We start from the raw sequence: 20,193 nt of genomic DNA on the forward strand, positions 1-20,193 counted from the left end.
CAAGTATCGCAGATCTTAAGGGAGCAAACTGGGTGATTATATATAGTGAGTTCTCGGGACAGCCAGCACTCTATAGACAGACCTCGCCCCAAAATAGATAATTATATTATACCGTATATGAGAAACTCAGAACTAACAGCTGGTGGAAACAAGTGTGTGCTGACCTCCACTGTTATCTAAAACTCACTTGGCATTAAAAAAATGTCCTACAAACAAAAAAGATTGCCCAGAAAATAAAGTAGATAAAACTAAATGACCCTTAAGGTTTTTCCTAATACTATGATCTAAATCTAGGATCTTTAATATTAATTAGATATGAAAATTCCAGGTTCAGGCATTCTTGTAACACAAATGACCCGAGTCATGTCTTTCTCTCAAATCCTCAGGCCTTTGCCTGATTCGGAGTGGCCATTGGTGGTGCAGGTGTAAAGTGGCTTTGGAAGAAGAAAGGACGTCTCACAATAGCTGGTCCTCACACACTCAGAGAAAAACATGCTCGGAGTGTTGGGGAAAGATTGTGGGAGAGAGTAAATGTGTGTCATGGGGCAGTGAGCAGCACGCAAAGTGAATAAATAATTAAAAAAAAAAAAAAGAAAGAAAGAAAACACCAGCTTCATAGACTAAAGATTGTTTGACTCACCTGCAATCACCTGGCTTACTTACTGTCTCTTCAGAAGAATCAAATTCTTAAAAAAATAAAATTAAAAAAATAAAAAACCCCAAATCAGTCAAGGTTTCTAAGGGTTGAAACAAAAACAAAACACAACAAACACTCCCCCTGCTTTTTGTAAAACATACTGTACTTCATCCAGAAATACTTATAATATATGTAATTAATATATTATATTATATAGATAATACCCACTATGTGGCAGGTACAGACACATGTGGCAATAGAGAAGTGCCCGAAAGCATAGGCCCCAAAGCCAGCTTCCTATGCTCAAACATTTTAGATGAGGTATAAAAAATACAACAGCACCTATATTATAAATATTAATGACAATACTTGTACTACTTTTATTAACACATAATTATGTATGCAAAGTGTAGATGTCAAAGGACAACTTATGGAGTGGGTTTTCTCTGTCCACACTGTAGATTCTAGGAATTGAATTTAGGTTGAAAGTCCTTTACCAGTGAAGACATCTCACCACTCCCTGGAATATTTTTATAAAACAAGATCTGCTATTGATGGAGACAAATGATGGTGGTAGGAACTCAAAACACCATTCTTCGCAATTTGATTATTTACTATTACTACTATTACTATCATAATGATGATGATTTTGAGCTAGGGTTTTCTATGTATCCCAGGTTGACCTCAAACCCATGATTCTCCTAGTTCAGCCTCTCGAGATGCTAGGATGACAGATCCAGTCACATGCTAAGATAGAGATGCCTGTCTGAGCTCTGAGTATCTTGGCCAGCTGGAGACTGAACACAGAGCTTGTAGAGTTTATCCTATATCCCTCTAAATGCAATGGCAACCAATCATTTTTTTTTTCTATTATGACTTTACATTTTTCTCCAAATTTCACTTAAACCCATAACCAGATATCCTTCTGGTAAGACTCTTCAAGGTGTGAAGTAATAAAACTTTTATAAAATCATGATAGAACCCATAAACTTAATTTTACCTACCAAAACTCTATGCAACACATATAAATCTATGATAAAACTTTAAGACAAACAATCTAGCAAGCATTATTTCTAACTTAATAAAATCTGAGACCCTTACCTAATTCAATGTAGACAGATTTCTTTTGTGGCTGTGGCTGCCTATTTTTCTTCACTGATCTCACAATTCCAAGGTTAGACAACTGGGTACTGAGACTGTCCTTCTGTTAACAGTAAAGAATGCCTAAGTTTTACTTTTTGGAATATTGTTTTTCAGATTTATTTTTCCAAAACCAATTATAATCATGATAAGGCCAGCAACATAAAAATGTATCTTTGAAAAGAATAAATGATAAGAGGAGGAATCTGAAGGGAGGCTGAAAAGGCGGCACAGAGGCAGCACAGGTGGGAACCAAGGGAAAGAACTATGAACACATCTGGTTTGAAAATGTCATAGTACATTATTATAGTTAATACATTGCATGCTGATTTAAAGCCATGAAACAGCTGCTAAGACAGCTTGGAGCTTAAGAGGATAGCTTGTTCCTGTAAAGGACCTGAGCTTAGTTTCTAGCAACCATGTTGAACAGCTCACAACTACCTGTAACCTCAGGTGGAGGGGCTCTGATACCCTCTTCTAGACCTCAAAACATCTACAGTCACATGCACAACCCCCACCACATACATAATTAAAGATAAAAAAATAAATCTAAAATAATTAAATAAAGGCGTATTAAAAAGGATTGACAGCCATAAAACTCCAGCATTCCAAGCACACTTAGGAAGGTGTATTTTCCTGATCGCCATCATCCACTGGAACAGAGCACATCATTGCATTTTCCTTATTCTTACGCTGGGTAAGTTGAAGCAATTTGCAAATGCTTACAAAAGATCAGGGATGCTGTGTCCATTTCAGACCCACAAAAGAGCTGATGACGTTGTAAAGCAGGCAACGGGCCTATAAGGTGCCTGCTGATCACACCAGGTACCTCACGTTCTGAGTTCACTCTTATTAGAAAACTTGTCCAGTCACCAAGCGTCCCATCATCATCCTTTCTCTACTAAGTTCTCATATAAACCCACACACTCACTAACTCACTAATACTCAGTAAAGAGATGCCAGAAAAAAAAGTGAAAAACAGCTTTACTGAAGTGGCATTTCCAGATTCAATCTGTCGAAGTCTTTTGACGCGGTTTCGGTAGCCCACACTCTGGATGATAGAAGCCTCCTCATTCATATGCTCAGGAGAGTTATTTTTCTTTTTTGAGAAACTAAAACCATTTGTAACTATAAAACAAAAAGAGACGTGTTTTAGTTAGAAAAAAAATCAATCTTCAAAGAGAGCCAGGGCTATACAGAGAAACCCTGTCTCAAAAAAACAAACAAAAATAATACATTATGTGTATATCTAATGTTTTTTGGCTTTTTAAAAAGGTAGGTGCTGTATAACCCCATTAGTCTGGAATTTGATAGCTTTGAACTCTGAGATCCACCTGCCCTCATGAGTGATGGGATTCAAGGTGTATGCTACCATGCTTGTCTATATTTAATTTTTATTTGATGTGTATGCAAGCATGAGTTTATATGTAACATGTGTGTGCAGGTGCCGCAGAAGTCAGAAGACATTGTAGCGCTGAAGTTGTAAGCCACCTGCTATGGCTGATGAGAGATGAACCTGGGTCCTCTGTTAAGAAGAGTAAACATCCTGAAATGTTGAGCTATCTCTCCGCCCTGATTATCTGTAATTGTTTTTAAAATCCATTTTAGAAATTCAGAGACTATCAAGTTATTTTTATTCTCTCCCAAATACCTAAAAACTAATAAATTTGCCCACTAACAAATTTACAGTATTTCTCTAAAATGCTCCCAATTTAGGCCAGGTGGTAGTGGCATGTGTCTTTTAACCCCAGCACTCCGGAGGCAGAGGCAGGCAGAACTGAGTTCAAGGCCAGCCTGGTCTACAGAGAGTTCCAGGACAGCCAGAACTGTCTTAAAAACAAACAAAACAAAAAACAAAATATTTTATGATTGAACTATAAAGTGCAGCACTAATAGGAACAGTTTTAAAACACCGGCTGACAAGATAGCTCAGCAGGTACAAGTGCTTGCCGTGAAACGTTATGACCCAAGCTTGACTCTAACTGATGTGTGAAGACTAAAGTTAACCTGTAAGCCCAACTTTCCCAAGGACAGATAACTTCCTGGAATGCTGGGACTGTAAGATTGGCCCATGCTTGATAGGTAGGCAGGAAGTACATCAGGATATATGCCTGTCCCTCTCTATCCCCAATTGGGAGAAGGTGGGAAGGCCTTGTGTGTTCTGCCTTTATGAGACCCTGACATAATTCAATGCCATTCTCTGGGAAGCCCAGGTATGGACCTGGTCAGTATCCATTGTTCTGTCTAGTATTGGGATAAAGCTTCCTCTAATTAGATTAGATAATCATGGATTTGGTCTTTCTCTTCACTATTTTCATGTTTAATACCATATAAAAGTGGGAGAAAAAAGTCAACCACCAAACTGTCCTCTTGTATCCAAATGTGTACCCTAGCACATGCATGTGCGCACTCACAAGCACATACTATGACTAGTAATAAAAATGTAAAAAATAGGGCCAGTGAGTAAAGGCCACTAGTGCCAATCCTAACTATATCAGCTCAATCCCTGAGAAACCTTGTCTCAAAAAATAATGTAGATGGCTCCTGAGGAACGATACTTGAAGATGACCTCTGGGCTCCACACAAATAGACACATCTGTCCCAGCCTATGTTCCTGGCCTCCCAATAAGTATAATAAATAAAACATAATTCCAGGCACAGATCTAACTTTTAACCAGACCACATAGTCTTATCACCTATTCACATACAATAGCTTCAAACACTTGCCACAGTTTCCAGCCAGCCCCTCCAGCATCGCTTTTGGGACTGTGTGACACTTACACTGCATTCCAGTGTCAAGCTCAAAAGCATCAATGATTTTCAGCAGCTCTTCAACAAGTTGACTAAACCTTGTACTTCCTTGTAGGCTCCTGAAATTAATGTTTTTTTTTGAGAAGCACATAAGTGATTATTAATTTTAAGCACACTAAAAGAAAGACATATAAACACACGGATTGTTAACTTTCTTACTGTAGATGTGGTAGAAAGCACAATCTCAAAGGACTAGTAATTTGATCCTAGCACAGTAAAAACAGTCCACCAACCAGTGACATGAGAATACACTTCATGGGTATATGTATTTTATTTGATTATTTGATTTTATGTGTATGTTTTCTTTCTCTTTTTGACCACACAGATTTTAAAAATACTTTGCTACCTCATACAAGTCCACTAAAAGCCTAAAATTCCCTAACAAAATAGTCCTGTGATGGTTGTGCATGCCTGTGATCCCAGTGCCTAAGATGTAGAGACAGAAGAATAAAAGCTCAAGACCAATCTGGACTACATGACACTGTTTCAAACAAAACTAAACACCTGGCAGAGTGGCGCACTCCTGTAATCTCAGAGGAAGCAGGAGGATCTGTAGTTTGAGGCTAGCCACGGTAAAGAGAGACCCTCCTTGCCTTAACCTGCCCCTGACACACAATTCTACCTTCATTACAGAGTAGATATAAATCAACAGCAGGAAGAACTTACAATTCTTAACAACCCAAATCTAACCCTTACTGCCAGCTCTACTTCTCAGAGACTTCCATCAAACAGTAATTTTTGTCATTTTGAAAACAGACACCAAAATCCGAAGAGAGATTTAGGCTTAGGTAGAATATAATCAATTCCTCCTTTAAATATCTGACTGACTACTATGATGTAAACACTGGTGAAACAGGACCGACTGAAAGAGATAAAGTACGTGCCCTGGCAGAACTAACCGTGATAGGAGCTGTAGCGTACCTAAGTGCGGCTCCACCCAAGAGACTGTTGAGTGTGTGAACCATGGCCGCACCTGCTGAGTGCACCTGAGCTTATCTGGTGTTGGGAGTTAAGCAGGATGGCGGCTGACTAGCAAGCAGGTGAGAAAATAAGGCACCAAGGCGATAAGACTTGTTGACCGCACATCTCCCCTAAAACTTCCAAGATAATTTCATAGAGTCATAAACTACAAACACCCTTAATCTCTGAGCCAACTCTCCAGACCTTATTCTTAAATTAAAAAAAAAAAAAAAATCATGTGTGGAGGCTAGAGGACTTCAGGTCTTCAGGCTTCAGCAACTTCACCTGCTCAGCCATCTCAGGCGAGAAGCTGAGTACAGTCAAGTGAAGTCATAGGCCTTGTGCCTACTTAGCAAGCACTTTACCAATCAAGTTGCACCTCTAGTCCCCAAACACACTTTGTGTATTTTCCTATCGGTGAATGGCTTTGGAGAAATATCACCTACATATCAATTTCTATTTCTTCCTGCCACGTTGCTTTCAACCTCCATGATTACACAAGTGACTTACCTTTTGGTTATCTCATTCTTACACAGAGGACATTGCGAAGGCCCTTTTTTCTGGTTAAGAAGTTTCAGCATACAAAATCTATAAATTAGAAAGAGAAAAAACAAACAAACAAACCCAAGTTAAGTTACTTTCTTCTGTAGAAAGTACACTCACAAGGCAACAGCCATGAAGAAAATTTCACAAATGCCTTTAAGAGTCATTTAAAGAGTAATGACAGGTAAATTACAACCAATGATTTTTCAGTAATTATTTTTAGATGCTGCATAAGCAGAAAAATCAAACGATATAAGAAATGACCTATGAAAATTGCACTTACCTGCATATGACTTACTGTTATGATCAAGTAAAACATTAAAAAAATTAATGCAGCATAATCAGAAATAAATGCTTAAGTCGTTAACATATAAAATGATTATATTAGTTTAAAGGCTCAGCACCATACATATTTCATAGCATTCATATTAATCACAGCATTTGGGATGCAGAGGCAGGTGGATTTCTGTGAGTTCAAAACCAGCTTGGTCTACAAAGTTCCAGGACAACCAAGGCAGAGAAACCTTATCTTTAAAAAAAAGAAAGAAAGAAAAGAAAGGGAAATATTGTTCTGAAGCTGGATGTGGAGATAAACACGATTAAAGGTTCTTTAAATTCAAAACCAGCCTGGTCTACAGAGTAAGTTACAGGATGGCCAGGACTCTTTTTTTTGTTTGTTTCTTGAGACAAGGTTTCTCTGTGTTGCCCTGGCTATCCTGGATTCAGTTTGTAAACCAGGCTAACCTCAACCTCAGGAATTCACTTACCTTTGCCTCCCAAGTGCTGAGATTAAAGGTTCATGCCACCATGCCAGGGTTCTTAATCAAATCATTCTCCACCTTATTTTTCCAGACTTACTGATCCTGGAGCTCATTAATTTGGCTATACTAGCTAGCCAGCAAGCCGCAGGGATCCTCCTGTCTCTAACTCCCCAGCACTGGGATTACAGGCAGTTACAGCCATGGTTAGCTAACCGAGTCATCTCCTCAGCCCAAGAGTTAGATTCTTATCTCACTCCACACACAAAACTAAACTCAAATGGATCATGGACAAGCAGTAGAGATTCAGTGGTGATAATTAGCAAAGTGACTCAGGCACATAAAATTAATATTCATTACATATCTGGTGCCACTCCAGATTAATAAGTGCTAAAGCAAAGGAAAATCTTTGCTGTCTTAACAGGCACAATAGAGTAGGAAATAAAAGGCAGATATCGACATTAATGAAAACCAAAAAAGATTAAAGGAAATGAAAGGTAATTGATAATAGTGAACCAGGAGATAAATGTAGAATATGGTCAAGTCTTTTAACATATATTTCCCACTTTTAAAATTCTTTATTTATAAATGCTTTATTTAGTAGATTTTGGATAGAGAATAAAAAGCTCTCACAGGATGCTGCTGTTACTGACCCATAAACTCCTCGAGGAGTAAGCTTTAAGAATTGCATTATCCAGCAAAACAACTACCAGACAGATGTGGCTACTGAGCACTTGTAATGTGTCAGTCTGAACTAAGGTATAGTAAACATGGAACAACACAGGCGCTTGGAGACTGTAAATCACTCTTTGGAGTAAATGTTTTTGTTCACAATTTCAGTTCATAGCTGGCTGGTTCCAGTGCTTTGGGCCAGAGGCAAGGCAGAAATATCAAGGCAACAGGGACATGTAGAATAGCCGAGGCAACACAGAGGGAAGGCGGGGAAAACAGTGGGGAGGGTAGAGAACCAGGAACAAGACAGAACCCTAAAGGCACGGCCTAGGAGACTATTTTCAAATTAGCCCTATCTTAGCTCCCATCATGTCCCAGTGATGCCATTAAGGGGGCTAGAAATATGGCTCAGCAGTTAAGGGCTTGATTGCTTTTACAGAGGACCCAAGTTCACTTCCCAGCACCCACAGATAGCTCCAAACTTCTTGGAACTCCTACTCCAGGAGATCCAACACCTTCTGGTCTCCATGGGCATGTACACTCATATACACATTCTCTTACATAACCCACATGAGTGCACATAATGGAAAATAAAAATAAAATTGAAAAAGAGCTCTTGCTTTCTTGCTTTTGCCTTCCCTTCCCCCTGCCTACCACCCCCCCCATGTGCTCATAGCCAGCCTCTACTTCTCTACTCTCTCTGCCTTTCTCTGCCTCTACTACCCTCTTGACTCCCCTCCCATGTCCTGAATAAACTCTATTCTATACTAAAAATAAATGAAAAAAAAAAAAAAAAAAAAAAAAACTGTTTCTACACTCTACACAATATGTAGTTTGACAAGTAGGAGCCAAGGCCAGAAAACAAGCTTAAATAACAATAACAGAAATTACTATTTCCGTCATTGTTCTTGCTTCCTGGGTCAGGGTGTGAGCTCTGACGTTCCAGCACCATGCCTGCCATGCCCTCTGCCGTGCTCCAGGCCAAGGCAAGGTGATGGACTTCTCCCCATCTGGAAGCCCCTGTTAAATGTTTCCATCTGTAATCCATCTTGGTTAGTGTTTTAGCACATCAGCAATAACTGAGACAGGGTGTAAGCTACCATACTGACTTACATACGTCCATGTCAAAGGCTAGATGCTGTGACCCACACCTGAAGCCCAGCATTTAGGAAGCAGAAGCAGGATCACATGAAATTTGGAGCCAGTCTGGTCTATATATCAAGCTCAAAGCTACCCAGGGATGCACAGTTGAAATGTCTCAGAAAACAAAACAAAAAACCAAAAGAAAAAAAAGAAAAAAAGGAAAAACACAGCAAAGCACCTCTAGGGAAGACAGCTTCCTTTAGAAAGAGACCCTGACACAAAAAAGAAGACAAAGGACCGAGGACAAGTGACCACAAAAGTGTAGCTCCACACAGCGGGAGCCTAGGAACAAGGACTATTCTGGAAACTGCCTCTTAAGCAAAGCAGCTCTGCCAACAGCTGCAGTTTAGCCCTAAGGTTCATTTTGAATTTCTGACTACTAGAACTATAATATTGGAAACTGAACAACAAAAAAGAGCAAGATTCCTCAATCTTCTCTCAGAATGGGGAGATAGGTCCCACAGATACCGAAATCTGCTCAAGTTCCTTACATAAAAAGATATATAGTTTACTTAGAATATGTAATATAATAAAATATAAATGAGCCAGGGTTGGAAAGATGGCTCAGTGGTTACAAGGACTTGCTGCTCTGGCAGAGGACCTGAACTTGCTTCCTAGCACCCACATTTGGCAGCTCCCAACCATCTGTATCTCCAGCTCTTGGAGATCCAACACGTATGCGCATACATTCACATAAACATTGACACACATATAAATAGATAATTTTTGTAACTTAAATGATACATGGCTATGACTTTACATAGCTTAGGGAACAATAAAAAGGAGGAAAGGTTTGTGTATGTTCAATATAGGCACAATTTGTTTTCCTGGTTTCTGGGATATTTTCAACCCATGGATGAATCACTCAGCCAATACCTCTAGATATGGAGGGCAAATGTGACTGGAATTACTGATGTGAATGAACTGTAAAATGAATATACAGTATTCAGATCCCCGTCTTCATTAGTACCACAAAGCCCACAAACACTGCACCTTCTAATGAGGAAGATCGAGGTCATGTAGGAACGAGCGAGCGTAAACGAGAAGGGGAAATGGAATTTGCTCATTTCACCACTGCTTTCAACCCACATTCACCCTTGGACACCAAAACAGAGCCGCTGTTCAACATGACCATGAGACTTCTTATACACAGATAAGCAACCTTAAAACTTTACCAAAAATGATGGCTATAGCCAATATATATGAGAATTCCTAAGTGTTCCCCAAGGAAGAACCACTGGTTTTCTTATCTTTTAACTGAAGGGACAGATGTGGTACAATGAAGAACACGTGCAGAAGCTAATGACGGATCCGAAAAAATCATTCACTTACTTGCAAAATATGTGGTCGCACTTTGTGGAAACCGGTTCTTTGATCAGTTCCAAACTAGAAGAGTACAGGGATGGAGAGAGAGAATTAGTGTGACTAAGTAGTTTTATACACAAACACTTGTTTTTGTTAAAGAGGTTCAGTCACAGCAACTTAAACCTAGCACTTGCTAGTCCTCCAGAGGACCCGACCAGTTCCCAGTACCCACATCATGTAGCTCACAACTGTAAGTAGCTGTATCTCTAGAGGACCTGATACATTTTCCTGGGTTATCTAGGACCCTGAACGCACATGAACATACCTTATATGAACAGACAGACACACACACAAATAAAACCCTTAAGTAAAAAAAGACTGATTTTTGTGTGTGCCTGAGGGTATATATGGGCACCAAATTCATGCAGTGTCCTTGGGAGCCAGAAGAAGGTATCATATTCCCTGGAAGTAGAGTTATAGGCTGTTGTGAGCCACCTGATGAAGGTGCTAGAAACTAAACCTGTGTCCTCTGAAAGCAAGTGCTTTTAACCACTAAGCCATCTCTCTAGTCTGTTAAATGTTTTTACTTGCTTACATTTTAATTGTGTGTGAATACATGTGTAGAGGTCAGGGAGCAAGCAAGTGGAGTTAGTCCTCTTAGCACCTTTATGAGTGCTACCAACTAAGGTCACCAAGTTTGTGCCCCACCCCACTGGCCCATTCATGATTTTTAACTGCTGACCATTAGTCTGGATCACTCCATTCCTCCCAGAATCTGAATCACCAGCCCCTTGTACAGCGTTAACCACCTTGGCTGGGTACTAAACCCCCGCCTAGCTCTGCTTTAGTCCAGTGTATCCAGGCTGTACTCATAACCACTGACAGGTCAGTAGAAGTTTCCCATGAAATCGGATGCTAGGCTATGAAAGTTCTTGAGTTCAACTAACATTTAAATTTACTTAATATGGCCTCAAGGCCAACAAATGATGACACCAGTCACCCCACTCCATCCCCTAAACACTGTCTCACTGTATAACTCAGGGTGGCTGTGAACTCATGGTCTCTCATAACTCAGTTCTGAAATCCTGGAACTCTAGGCATATGCCACCATACCAAGCTGGTAATTTAGATATACCACAGCAAAGGCATAAAATGCTCCTTTAAATAAAAAGGTACAAGTTCATCAAAGGTATGTATGCACTGAGAGAGGGGGAGGGGGAAAACCACGATAGTATATGCAGGGTTCAGTACTACCTGAGGTTTCGGACACCCTTTAGGGATCTTGGAATGTATGTACCCTAGCCATGGTTATGTGAAGCCTAATGTATATATATTTGATTGCCTCACAGTACTTAAAAAATGTACTCATGTATTGGGTGTATTGGGTGATATGTGAGTGTGCTGCGCACTTGCTGTCGTGCACACATGGAGGTCAGGCTGTCACAGGATGGTAAGTGCTTTTACCTGCTGAGCCATCTTAACAGCCCACCTCACAGCGTGGTTTTGGTATGGACTGGGACTGACTTTTTAAAACTGAGTATGAAAAGTTCAGACATTCACATAAGCAAAATAGGAAAATTAACTGCATGAACTCATCGTCCAGAAGAAAATGTGTTAAAAAGAAAAACTAAACAGGACAAAAGGACACAGCACAGTGCACATGAGCAGGTCTATATAGGGCGGCAATAAAATGCGCAAACGAGGAAGTGACGGCAGAGGACGGCTGAGTCATAGGAACAAACCGCAATCACTAGAGACAGCAGAGAAGCAAAGCTGAGTAGGAATGTGCCTGGTGTCAGTGTACACAGCTACTCTGCTGAGAGGACAGAGTTGTCTGGGAGCCCAGCTGGGCAGGAAACTCTACTGTCTGTAGCTTTATTGTGTGAGATACAGTGGAAATGGCCATGTAAGACACTAAGGAGATGACTTGCTAGTGTAAGAGCATACAGTCCTTTTGTTACATGTACAACAGAGGACCACAGAAAAGGCTGAGAGGAAAGAGCACCCAAGGGGGCTTAGTAATGTAGGTCTTGTGGTCATGGGGATCCTGCCGATGCAGAGGGCAATGGACACACCCAACTAAGCCTGAAAACCAGTTCTGTCGGCACAAGAATAACCTCAGGCTTTCTACCCCAACCTTAGCTTCCACCTTGGCAGTCTTCTGGGGTTACTGTGAGAGTTCAATGTCCACAGAGGAGGCAGATCTGTTACTAGATCACTGCTTCTTAGACAGGCTAGACACCAAAGGAAGTTCTTAGTAGAAGAGAAATTGGATTGAGTCATGATACCAGATGGCTTTCATTCTCACCACTGACTCAATTCTGAAATAATTATATTTCAGTATGGTAATTATGATCCAAGCTATATAAACACACTGTAAACACCAACTCTGAACAGATGAAAACTCCCATATGTAAAAAGGTAGTGACTGTTAGGAAGGAAAAGCTTGGAGAGGAATAGAAATGAAAATGGAAAAAAACATTAAAATGTTTCTCTTCTAGATTCTGATAAGAGTAAATGTTTACTACAAAATTCAAATGTTTTAAACACTTTTCATGCCACACAGTATTTTCAGCCTACTGCGTATCTGTGCTTTGAGTTTTAACAGTATGAATCACTGGGAACAGCAGCTAGCTTTGGATGTTTTTTAAAAAACAGAACTACTAGGTACCCATTTCAGCACTTTAAAAATGTTACATAGTCACATTTAAAAAGGTAAAAAGAGCCTGCAGCCAGTAGTGGCCCATGCTTTTAACCCCGTACACCAGCACTTCAGAGGCCAGGACAGCTAGGGCTATACATTAAAAAAAAAAAAAAAATCTTGTCCTGGAAAAACAAACAAAAAACCAAAACAACCTCTCCTACACACACACACACACACACACACACACTAAGGACAACCAAATACCACAAGGACATGACAACCGAGCCAGGTATAGCAGTACATATTGTGGTTCCAGATGCTTGGGAGGCTTAGATGGAAAGACCACATGAACACAGGACTTGGAGACAGACCAGTGTGGGCATCACAAGACCCCACCTTGAGAATAAGAACAAAGCTGCTAACTCCTAAATAATTTAGGGACAAAAGAAATCTCAGTTCGGGAGACCTAAGAACTGAGTACCTTATCCAGCAAGCTACCCCGAGAAACAATTTTTGTTTTTTTCCCCCCTAAGTATTTATTTGTTTGAGATAGGGTCTCTATGTAGCCCTGGCTGTCCAGGAATTAGCTGGGATTAAAAGCTCCAAGTAACAGTGTTTAGTCATAATCAGTTATCATTAAGAATTAACTGCATGGGCTGTGTGTGTAACTCAGCAGTACAGTGTGCCTAAAGAATTCACTTCCTATTAACCTACAGAAGAAGAGGGTTGACATAACTAAAAATCATCCAGGTAGGTTTGGACTTTAGGTGTAATGCAGCCTGCCATGAGAAGCCCTCAGTTCAATCCCAAGAACTGAAAAACAAAACAAAAAACAAAAGAATAAAAATAAAAAACTCTAGAACATTCTATATAAATTACCTTAGGCTTTAAAAATAACTAGTTTTAAAATTATTAAAAGCAAGCCTGGCATGGTGGCATATACCTTTAATCCCACTGATGGGAGGCAGAGGACTGGACCTTTGAGAACTGGAGGCTAGCCTGGTTTACACAGTGAGACCCCATATCAAAACAAAAAGCTAGTCTAAAGCTTGCAAAGGCACACCTATAATTCTAGCATTTCCAGGCTGAGATAGGAGGACTGAGACCTTTGAGACCCTGTATCAAGGAGAACAAGAAACTGCAGTAAGAAGTCAAGAACTGAAAATTTAGCAGTAGCTTTCTTGTATCTTTAGTTTAGTATCTGAATTTTTAACTGATGGTTTAATTTGCCAGAATGAGAAAGTACATTGCATTTTTATAACTGAGTCCCATGGGAATGTAAAATAAATGGACCCAAATGCCACATTGCTGAAGATTTTTTGATCACGGTTTATAATTATCCCCAGTAAGCTTAGGCTTTTCATAGCCCATCTTTCTTTTGCAGTGTTATTTCTGCCCCTGTGACTCTGATATCTCATAGACTTGGTTGTAAATCTCATTGGAACTTGTTTTTGTTTAGCTGCAATGCTGAGGGTAGAGGCTAGCTAGCACTTTTGAAATCTTGTCTCTGAAAACACACATCTTCCTAAACCTTACTAATTTGATGCCAAACATAAATAACAACCCCATGAAGCAGAGGCAGATTTACTTGAACCTATCCAAAGCTAAGCAAAATACACCCCCCAGAAAAATAAAACCAAAAATAAATAACTCCCCCTAAAAACAATACCCCCCCAACTGATCAATGAATTAAAAAGAAATTTTTTGACATGTTGGCATGCGTGCATACATGTGGAGGCTCCAGACTGACGTTAGCTATCTTCATTGCTTTCCACCTTATACATTAAGTTGGGCCTTTCACTTGAACCTAGAGATCACTGTGTCTCTAGCTAGTCTAGCCAGCCAGCTTGTTCTGATGTTCTAAGCATCCCGTTTCTGTTTCCCAAGCACTGCCAAACCCACCTAGCATTTAAGTGGTTGTTGGAGACCAAACTCTTGTCCTTATGCTCTGTGGCAAACGTTTTCCCACCAAGACATCGACCTCTCCAGGCCTCTACTTCTAAATGCTGTGCTCTAATATTTAAAGAATATTAAAAAGATGGGCACAGTAGAAGTAGACAGATCTCAGTGAGTTTGAGGTTAGTCTGGTCTACATAGTAAGTTCCAGGATAGCCAGAGCTACATATTGAGACTCTGTGCAGAAAACAAAAACAAGACAAAAAAACAAACAACAAAATTGGGCTCGGTACAGTTCAGAGATAGAGCACAAACACAACAATCAGGAGTCCCCAACTCAACCCCCAGCACTAAAATAAATAAGTATTAAGAAGTAATTTCAAGGGACTGGAGAGATGGCTCAGTGGTTAAGAGCACTGACTGCTCTTTCACAGGTCCTAAGTTCAATTCCCAGCAACCACATGGTGGCTCACAACCATCTGTAATGTAATCATGGGATCAGATGCCCTCTTCTGGTATCTGAAGACAGCTACAGTGTACTCATATAAAAAAATAAGTAAAGCTTTAAAAAAGAAAAAAACCCAACTTACTTAATTTATTGAATGTATGTACAATATCCTAGATACTAACTGCTAAAGATAATATAAACTTCTGTCCCCAAGGAATCTATATTCTCTGGGGAAGGAAAGAAGAGTAAATTATATAAAGAGAAGCTGTCTTAAAAAACCAAGCGGAGAAGGGGAGATGGGGGAAGAGGGATAGGAGGAAGAGAAGGAAGAGGAAGAAAAAGAGGAAGAGGAGAAAGATGAAGAGGAAGAGAAGGAGGAGAAAGAGGAGAAAGAGGAGTTAGAAGAAGAGAAAGAAAAAGAAGAAATTGGTTTAAAAAGCAAGGCTGGGGGCTGAAGAGATGGCTCAGAGGTTAAGAGCACTAGCTGGACTCACAAAGGACCCAGGTTCAATTCCTAGCACCCACACAATGGCCCTCAGCCATTTCTAACTCCAGTTTCTGGGGCAGCTGATGTCCTTTCTGCCCCCAAGGCATACACATGGTGTATATAAAACATCTCCACACATAAAGAACAAGGCTGGTTGAAGTGGCTCATACACTCAGAGAATACTCACTCCCAACACTCTAGGGGCAAAAACAGGTGGCTTTCTGTTCATGCCAGGACAAAGTGATATGTGTGTGTGTGTGTATGTGTGTGTGTCTATGTATATATGTGTGTGTGTATATGTGTGTGTGTGTGTATGTATGTATATATGTGTGTGTGTATATACATATATATACATATATACATATATATACACACACACACACACACACACACATATATATATATAGCGCAAGCTCCAGGTTAGGTGAGGCTACATAAAAAGAAAGAAGGACTAGAGAGATAAGTCGGTGGTTGAGAACATCTGCTGCCTGCAGAGGAACAGAGTTCGGTTCCCAGCACCCATGTCTAGTGGCTCACAATAGCCTAACCCACTGGCACCCACATGTGTGGCATTTATACACAGAACACACACACAAATAAAAATAATAAAAACAAAAACTGTATGCAGGAATTAATACTATGCAGTATGTAGAGGTCATTAAGTTGGTTTTTGTCTTAAAGATTTATTTATTATATATAAGTACACTGTAGCTGTCTTCTGACACCAGAAGAGGGCATCAGATCTCATTATGGATGGTTATGAGCCACCATGTGGTTGCAGAGAATTGAACTTAAGAACTCTGGAAGAGCAGCCCTTAACAGCTGAGCCATCTCTCCAGCCCTTGCTTAGGATCTTTAACATTCCTTAGGCCAGGGACCTTTTTCTCAGAGTATTCATTTCTTTATTATTTTTGTGGTACTGAAAACTGAACTTGGAGCCCAAAGCTATTCATCAAGTTTCTCTACTTCCAAGAAAAAAGAAACTGTCTTATGAATCCTGGACTAGCTTCACAGTCAATGATGTTGATTCCTACTCCTCCTGTCTCCACCTTCTGATGGGATTACAGATGTCTGCTACTAGGCCCAATTTATGCAGTGTTGGAAACTGAACCTAGGGGGCTTCCTGTGTGCTAGCTAAACCACTCTCCTGAGCTATATTCTAACCCTAATGCATATAAAATCCCCAAAACCACAAAAATCACACACTAAAAACTAATTTCCAAAGGTCCTAGAAGGCCTGAAAATTAAGAACTTTCTGAGTACACAAGAGAACTTTCTAGAGTAATGGAAACATTTCCTGTCTTGGAGGTAAGAGTTACAAAGATAAACATTGGTCAAAACTCACTCTTTTAGCCAGGTATGGTAGGTAGTGAATGCCTACATCCCTAGCACACATAGGCTGAGGGAGGAGGATCTGAGTTCAAGACCAGCCTGAGCAAGATGGTGAGTTAATGAGTTTAAGGCTGATTTGATCTATATAGTGCAACATCTCAACAAAAAAAAAAAAAAAAAAAAAAAAAAAGAAAAAAGAAAAACAAAACAGGAATGTGGAAATACCTGAATAGACCAAAAGATTGGTCCTCTCTTCATTTTATAGAAAGACATTTAAAACCTCATTCCACACAGGACTTGCTAAAAGCTTTGAGGACTGCAGGCCTTCTCATCTAAATTCACAGTACCAGTTTCAGCCCAAGTTTCACCCTGAGGCAGGTGCTCTCACGGGTCCCAAGCATCCATTATGTAATTCTGATGCTAGTTGCTATTGTCAATCTAAGAGATAAGGCTGGTCCTGCAACAAGGAGAAAAAGACAGAATTCTGCCTTGAAGGACATAAAGTCTTTAGCTGGGAAAGAGTGGCAGAGTGAAGACTTCTCTGTATTTTTAAAACCCTCCAGTGATGTAAAACACTAAGTCATTCCAATATCAGTATTGATTTTCTCTATTATGTAAAGCCACTTCTACACATCTGCATGAAAGGTAATCACATTTAAAAAAAAAAAACCTGATTAGTAAACTCTTCCATTGACTTACCATATGGGACACTCTAAGATTTTCTGCATAGCATGAAGGACATTTTGTACTTCTTGAATTCGAACAGCAGATAAATCCATTTCTTCCAGTTCCAGCGGAACTTTAAACACAAATTTAAAAACACATGCAATTAAACTACATTAAAAGGTTTTTAACTAGCTTACATGCCAACATTCTTTTCCTTTTTGAGGCAAGATGTCATACAACCAGCACTGGCTTTGTACCTGTATGTACTTAAACCTCTGATCTTCCTGCCTCCACTCCCTTACTAAAGGTAATCATCCCCATCCATCATTTTGGAGTTCTCACTCTGCAGCCCACACGTCTGGAAATAGCAGTGCAGCCCAGCTTAGCCTCCAGCTTGTAGCCATCACCCTGCCTCAGCCTTATGAGTACAGCATAAGCTACTGCATCTGGTGTGTCATTTCTAAGAAAAATTTAAATTTGGAGTGCTTTAGAATTATAGAGCTGATGGAAAAAAGTCTTTAGGGCTCAGCAGTTAAGAGCATTCACTGCTCTTCCAGAGGTTCTATCTCCAACCACCACACAGTGGCTCACAACCATCTAGAATGGGATCCGATACCCTGTTCTGGTGTGTCTGAAGACAGTGACGGTGTACTCGCATATATAAAATAAATGGAACTGTTAAAAAATATTTTTAAAACTCCCAAAACAAACAAAAAACTCAGGGTCTGAAGAAATGGTTCAGGACTGGAGAAATGGCTCAGCGGTTAAGAGCACCGAGTGCTCTTCCAGAGGTCCTGAGTTCAAATCCCAGCAACCACATGGTGGCTCACAACCATCTGTAATGGGATCTGATGCCCTCTTCAGGTGTGTCTGAAGACAGAGACAGTGTACTTAGATATAATAAATAAATAAATCTTTCTAAAAAAAAAAAAAAAAGAAAAAGAAAAAGAAATGGTTCAGTGGTTAAAAATATGTGCCTCAAAAAAATTTTTTTTAATTAAAAAAAAAAAATTATGTGCCTCTTCCCAGCACCCATGTTGGATGTCTGAAACTTATATTGAGGTCAGAACTTCTGCACACACATACACATAATTAAAGATTTAAAAAAAAAAAAAGTCTTTAAAAAAAAAATTCCCGGGCTGGAAAGATGGTTTAGCGGTTAAGAGCACTGACTGCTCTCCCGGAAGTCCTGAGTTCAATTCCCAGCAACCACATGGTGGCTAATAACCATCTGTAATGGGGTCTGATACCCTCTTCTGATGTGTCTGGAGACAGAGACAATGTACCTACATACATGAAATAAATAAATCTTTTTTAAAAATTCCCCAGGTGTTGGTGGCATATATATTTAATCCCAGCATTGGGGAGGCAAAGGCAGGTGGATCTCTGAGTTCCAGGACAGCCAGGAATTAAAAAAAAAAAAAAAAAAAAAAAAGTAAATTCTTAGTAGTTGCAATCTAAATTGATATGTAACCTCTAAAGTCTTCCTTTGGTTATTTCGTTTCTCCAAGAAAAGCTACAGTGGCATGACTGGACAAAAGTGGTATATATGAACTTTCTCCAGTGTCTGGTTTTCTTTTTTCTTGCTTAATATCAAAACCAAGCAAGGTGCAGTGGTGTCAAACCTATAGTCTCAGGGACTGGAGAAGTTGAAGGAGGAAGATGGCTTGCACTTAGAAGTTCAACAGTCTTTCTGGGCTAGTTTGAGAAGCCAAAAGATCAGATATGGTGGTTTAAACAGAAAGTACAAGCAGGAAGGTAAAGAGTTCAAGGTCACCTAGAGCTACATAAGGAGTTTATGACCAATCTGATTACAGAAGACCTTGCCTCAAAAACCTCCAAAACTAGCTGAGCATGGTAGTGGAGACCTTTATTTAACTCCTCTTCCCCAGAGGCAGGGGCAGGTGGATGAGTTCGAGACCAACCTGCTCTATATACACAGTTCCAAGCCAGCCAGAGCTACATAAATGTGACTAGACTCTGTCTCAAAACTAATCAACTACCTCAGCATTCAGAAGGCAGAGGCAGGCGGATCTCTGTGAGGCCAGCCTGGTCTACAGAGCTAGTTCCAGACAGCCAAGGCTACACGAAAACCAAAACCAAACCAAACCAACAACAAAAACCCTAACCAACCAACCAAACAAAAAGCACACGTTTTTAAAGTCACCAAAAGAAACACTAAAAACTGTTGACGTTTCTCCACCCTACCTCTTCTAGATGTTTTCCTGTTAAGGAACTTTTAACCTCAAGACTGTCTTTAAACACGTCTTCTCTGCCAGCAGCATTCATTACTACTGTCATTCCTTTATGTACTTCTTTTCTAGCACCTTCTGTGGAATGTACATGGGTCTACTTCTTCAGTTTTCCTCTACAAACTCCAGTCTTTTCCTCTTCCCTGCCACACTTCGGCCGCCTTTCCCCTCATCCTTTAGCCTGCATCCTTATTCTGCCTTCAAGGTACAGCCAGGACTCCCCCTCACATCCATTGCCCTTTTCCTCACAGCTGCCCCGGGAATGCACAAACTGCATCCTTCCCAGGTGTCCTGTTTCACAATGTCTTGGACCCTTTGGTTCGGCCCCAGGCATTTTCCTAATCGGTAAACACTCGTCTCCACCTGAAGCTTTCCACCTTTCCTATGAGTATCCTGAAGTAACCTCTCTGTTCCTCGGGGCTGTCTCACCTTTCCTCCAAGAAAAAGACCCGTGCTTCCAAGCTCCGAGGCCTAAACGCCGGAGAAGCAAGCCACCGGG

General features: G+C 40.2%; 1 protein-coding gene across 1 annotated transcript in view; it reads right to left on the reverse strand.

The window, feature by feature from the left end:
- Positions 1-17,555, reverse strand: part of BRCA1 (BRCA1 DNA repair associated) — a gene marked incomplete at both ends in the record, with an annotated part of 54,475 nt that extends 36,920 nt beyond the window's left edge. Inside the window, 7 exon segments of the mRNA XM_080924445.1 lie at positions 641-686; positions 1,739-1,841; positions 2,766-2,905; positions 4,559-4,647; positions 6,059-6,136; positions 9,997-10,050; positions 17,476-17,555. Of these exon segments, the coding sequence (XP_080780571.1) occupies positions 641-686; positions 1,739-1,841; positions 2,766-2,905; positions 4,559-4,647; positions 6,059-6,136; positions 9,997-10,050; positions 17,476-17,555 (590 nt within the window).
- Positions 17,556-20,193: the final 2,638 nt, after the last annotated feature.

The sequence above is a fragment of the Micromys minutus genome, assembly GCF_963924665.1.
Source record: "Micromys minutus genome assembly, chromosome: 10".
In the NCBI taxonomy this organism is placed as follows: Eukaryota; Metazoa; Chordata; class Mammalia; order Rodentia; family Muridae; genus Micromys; species Micromys minutus.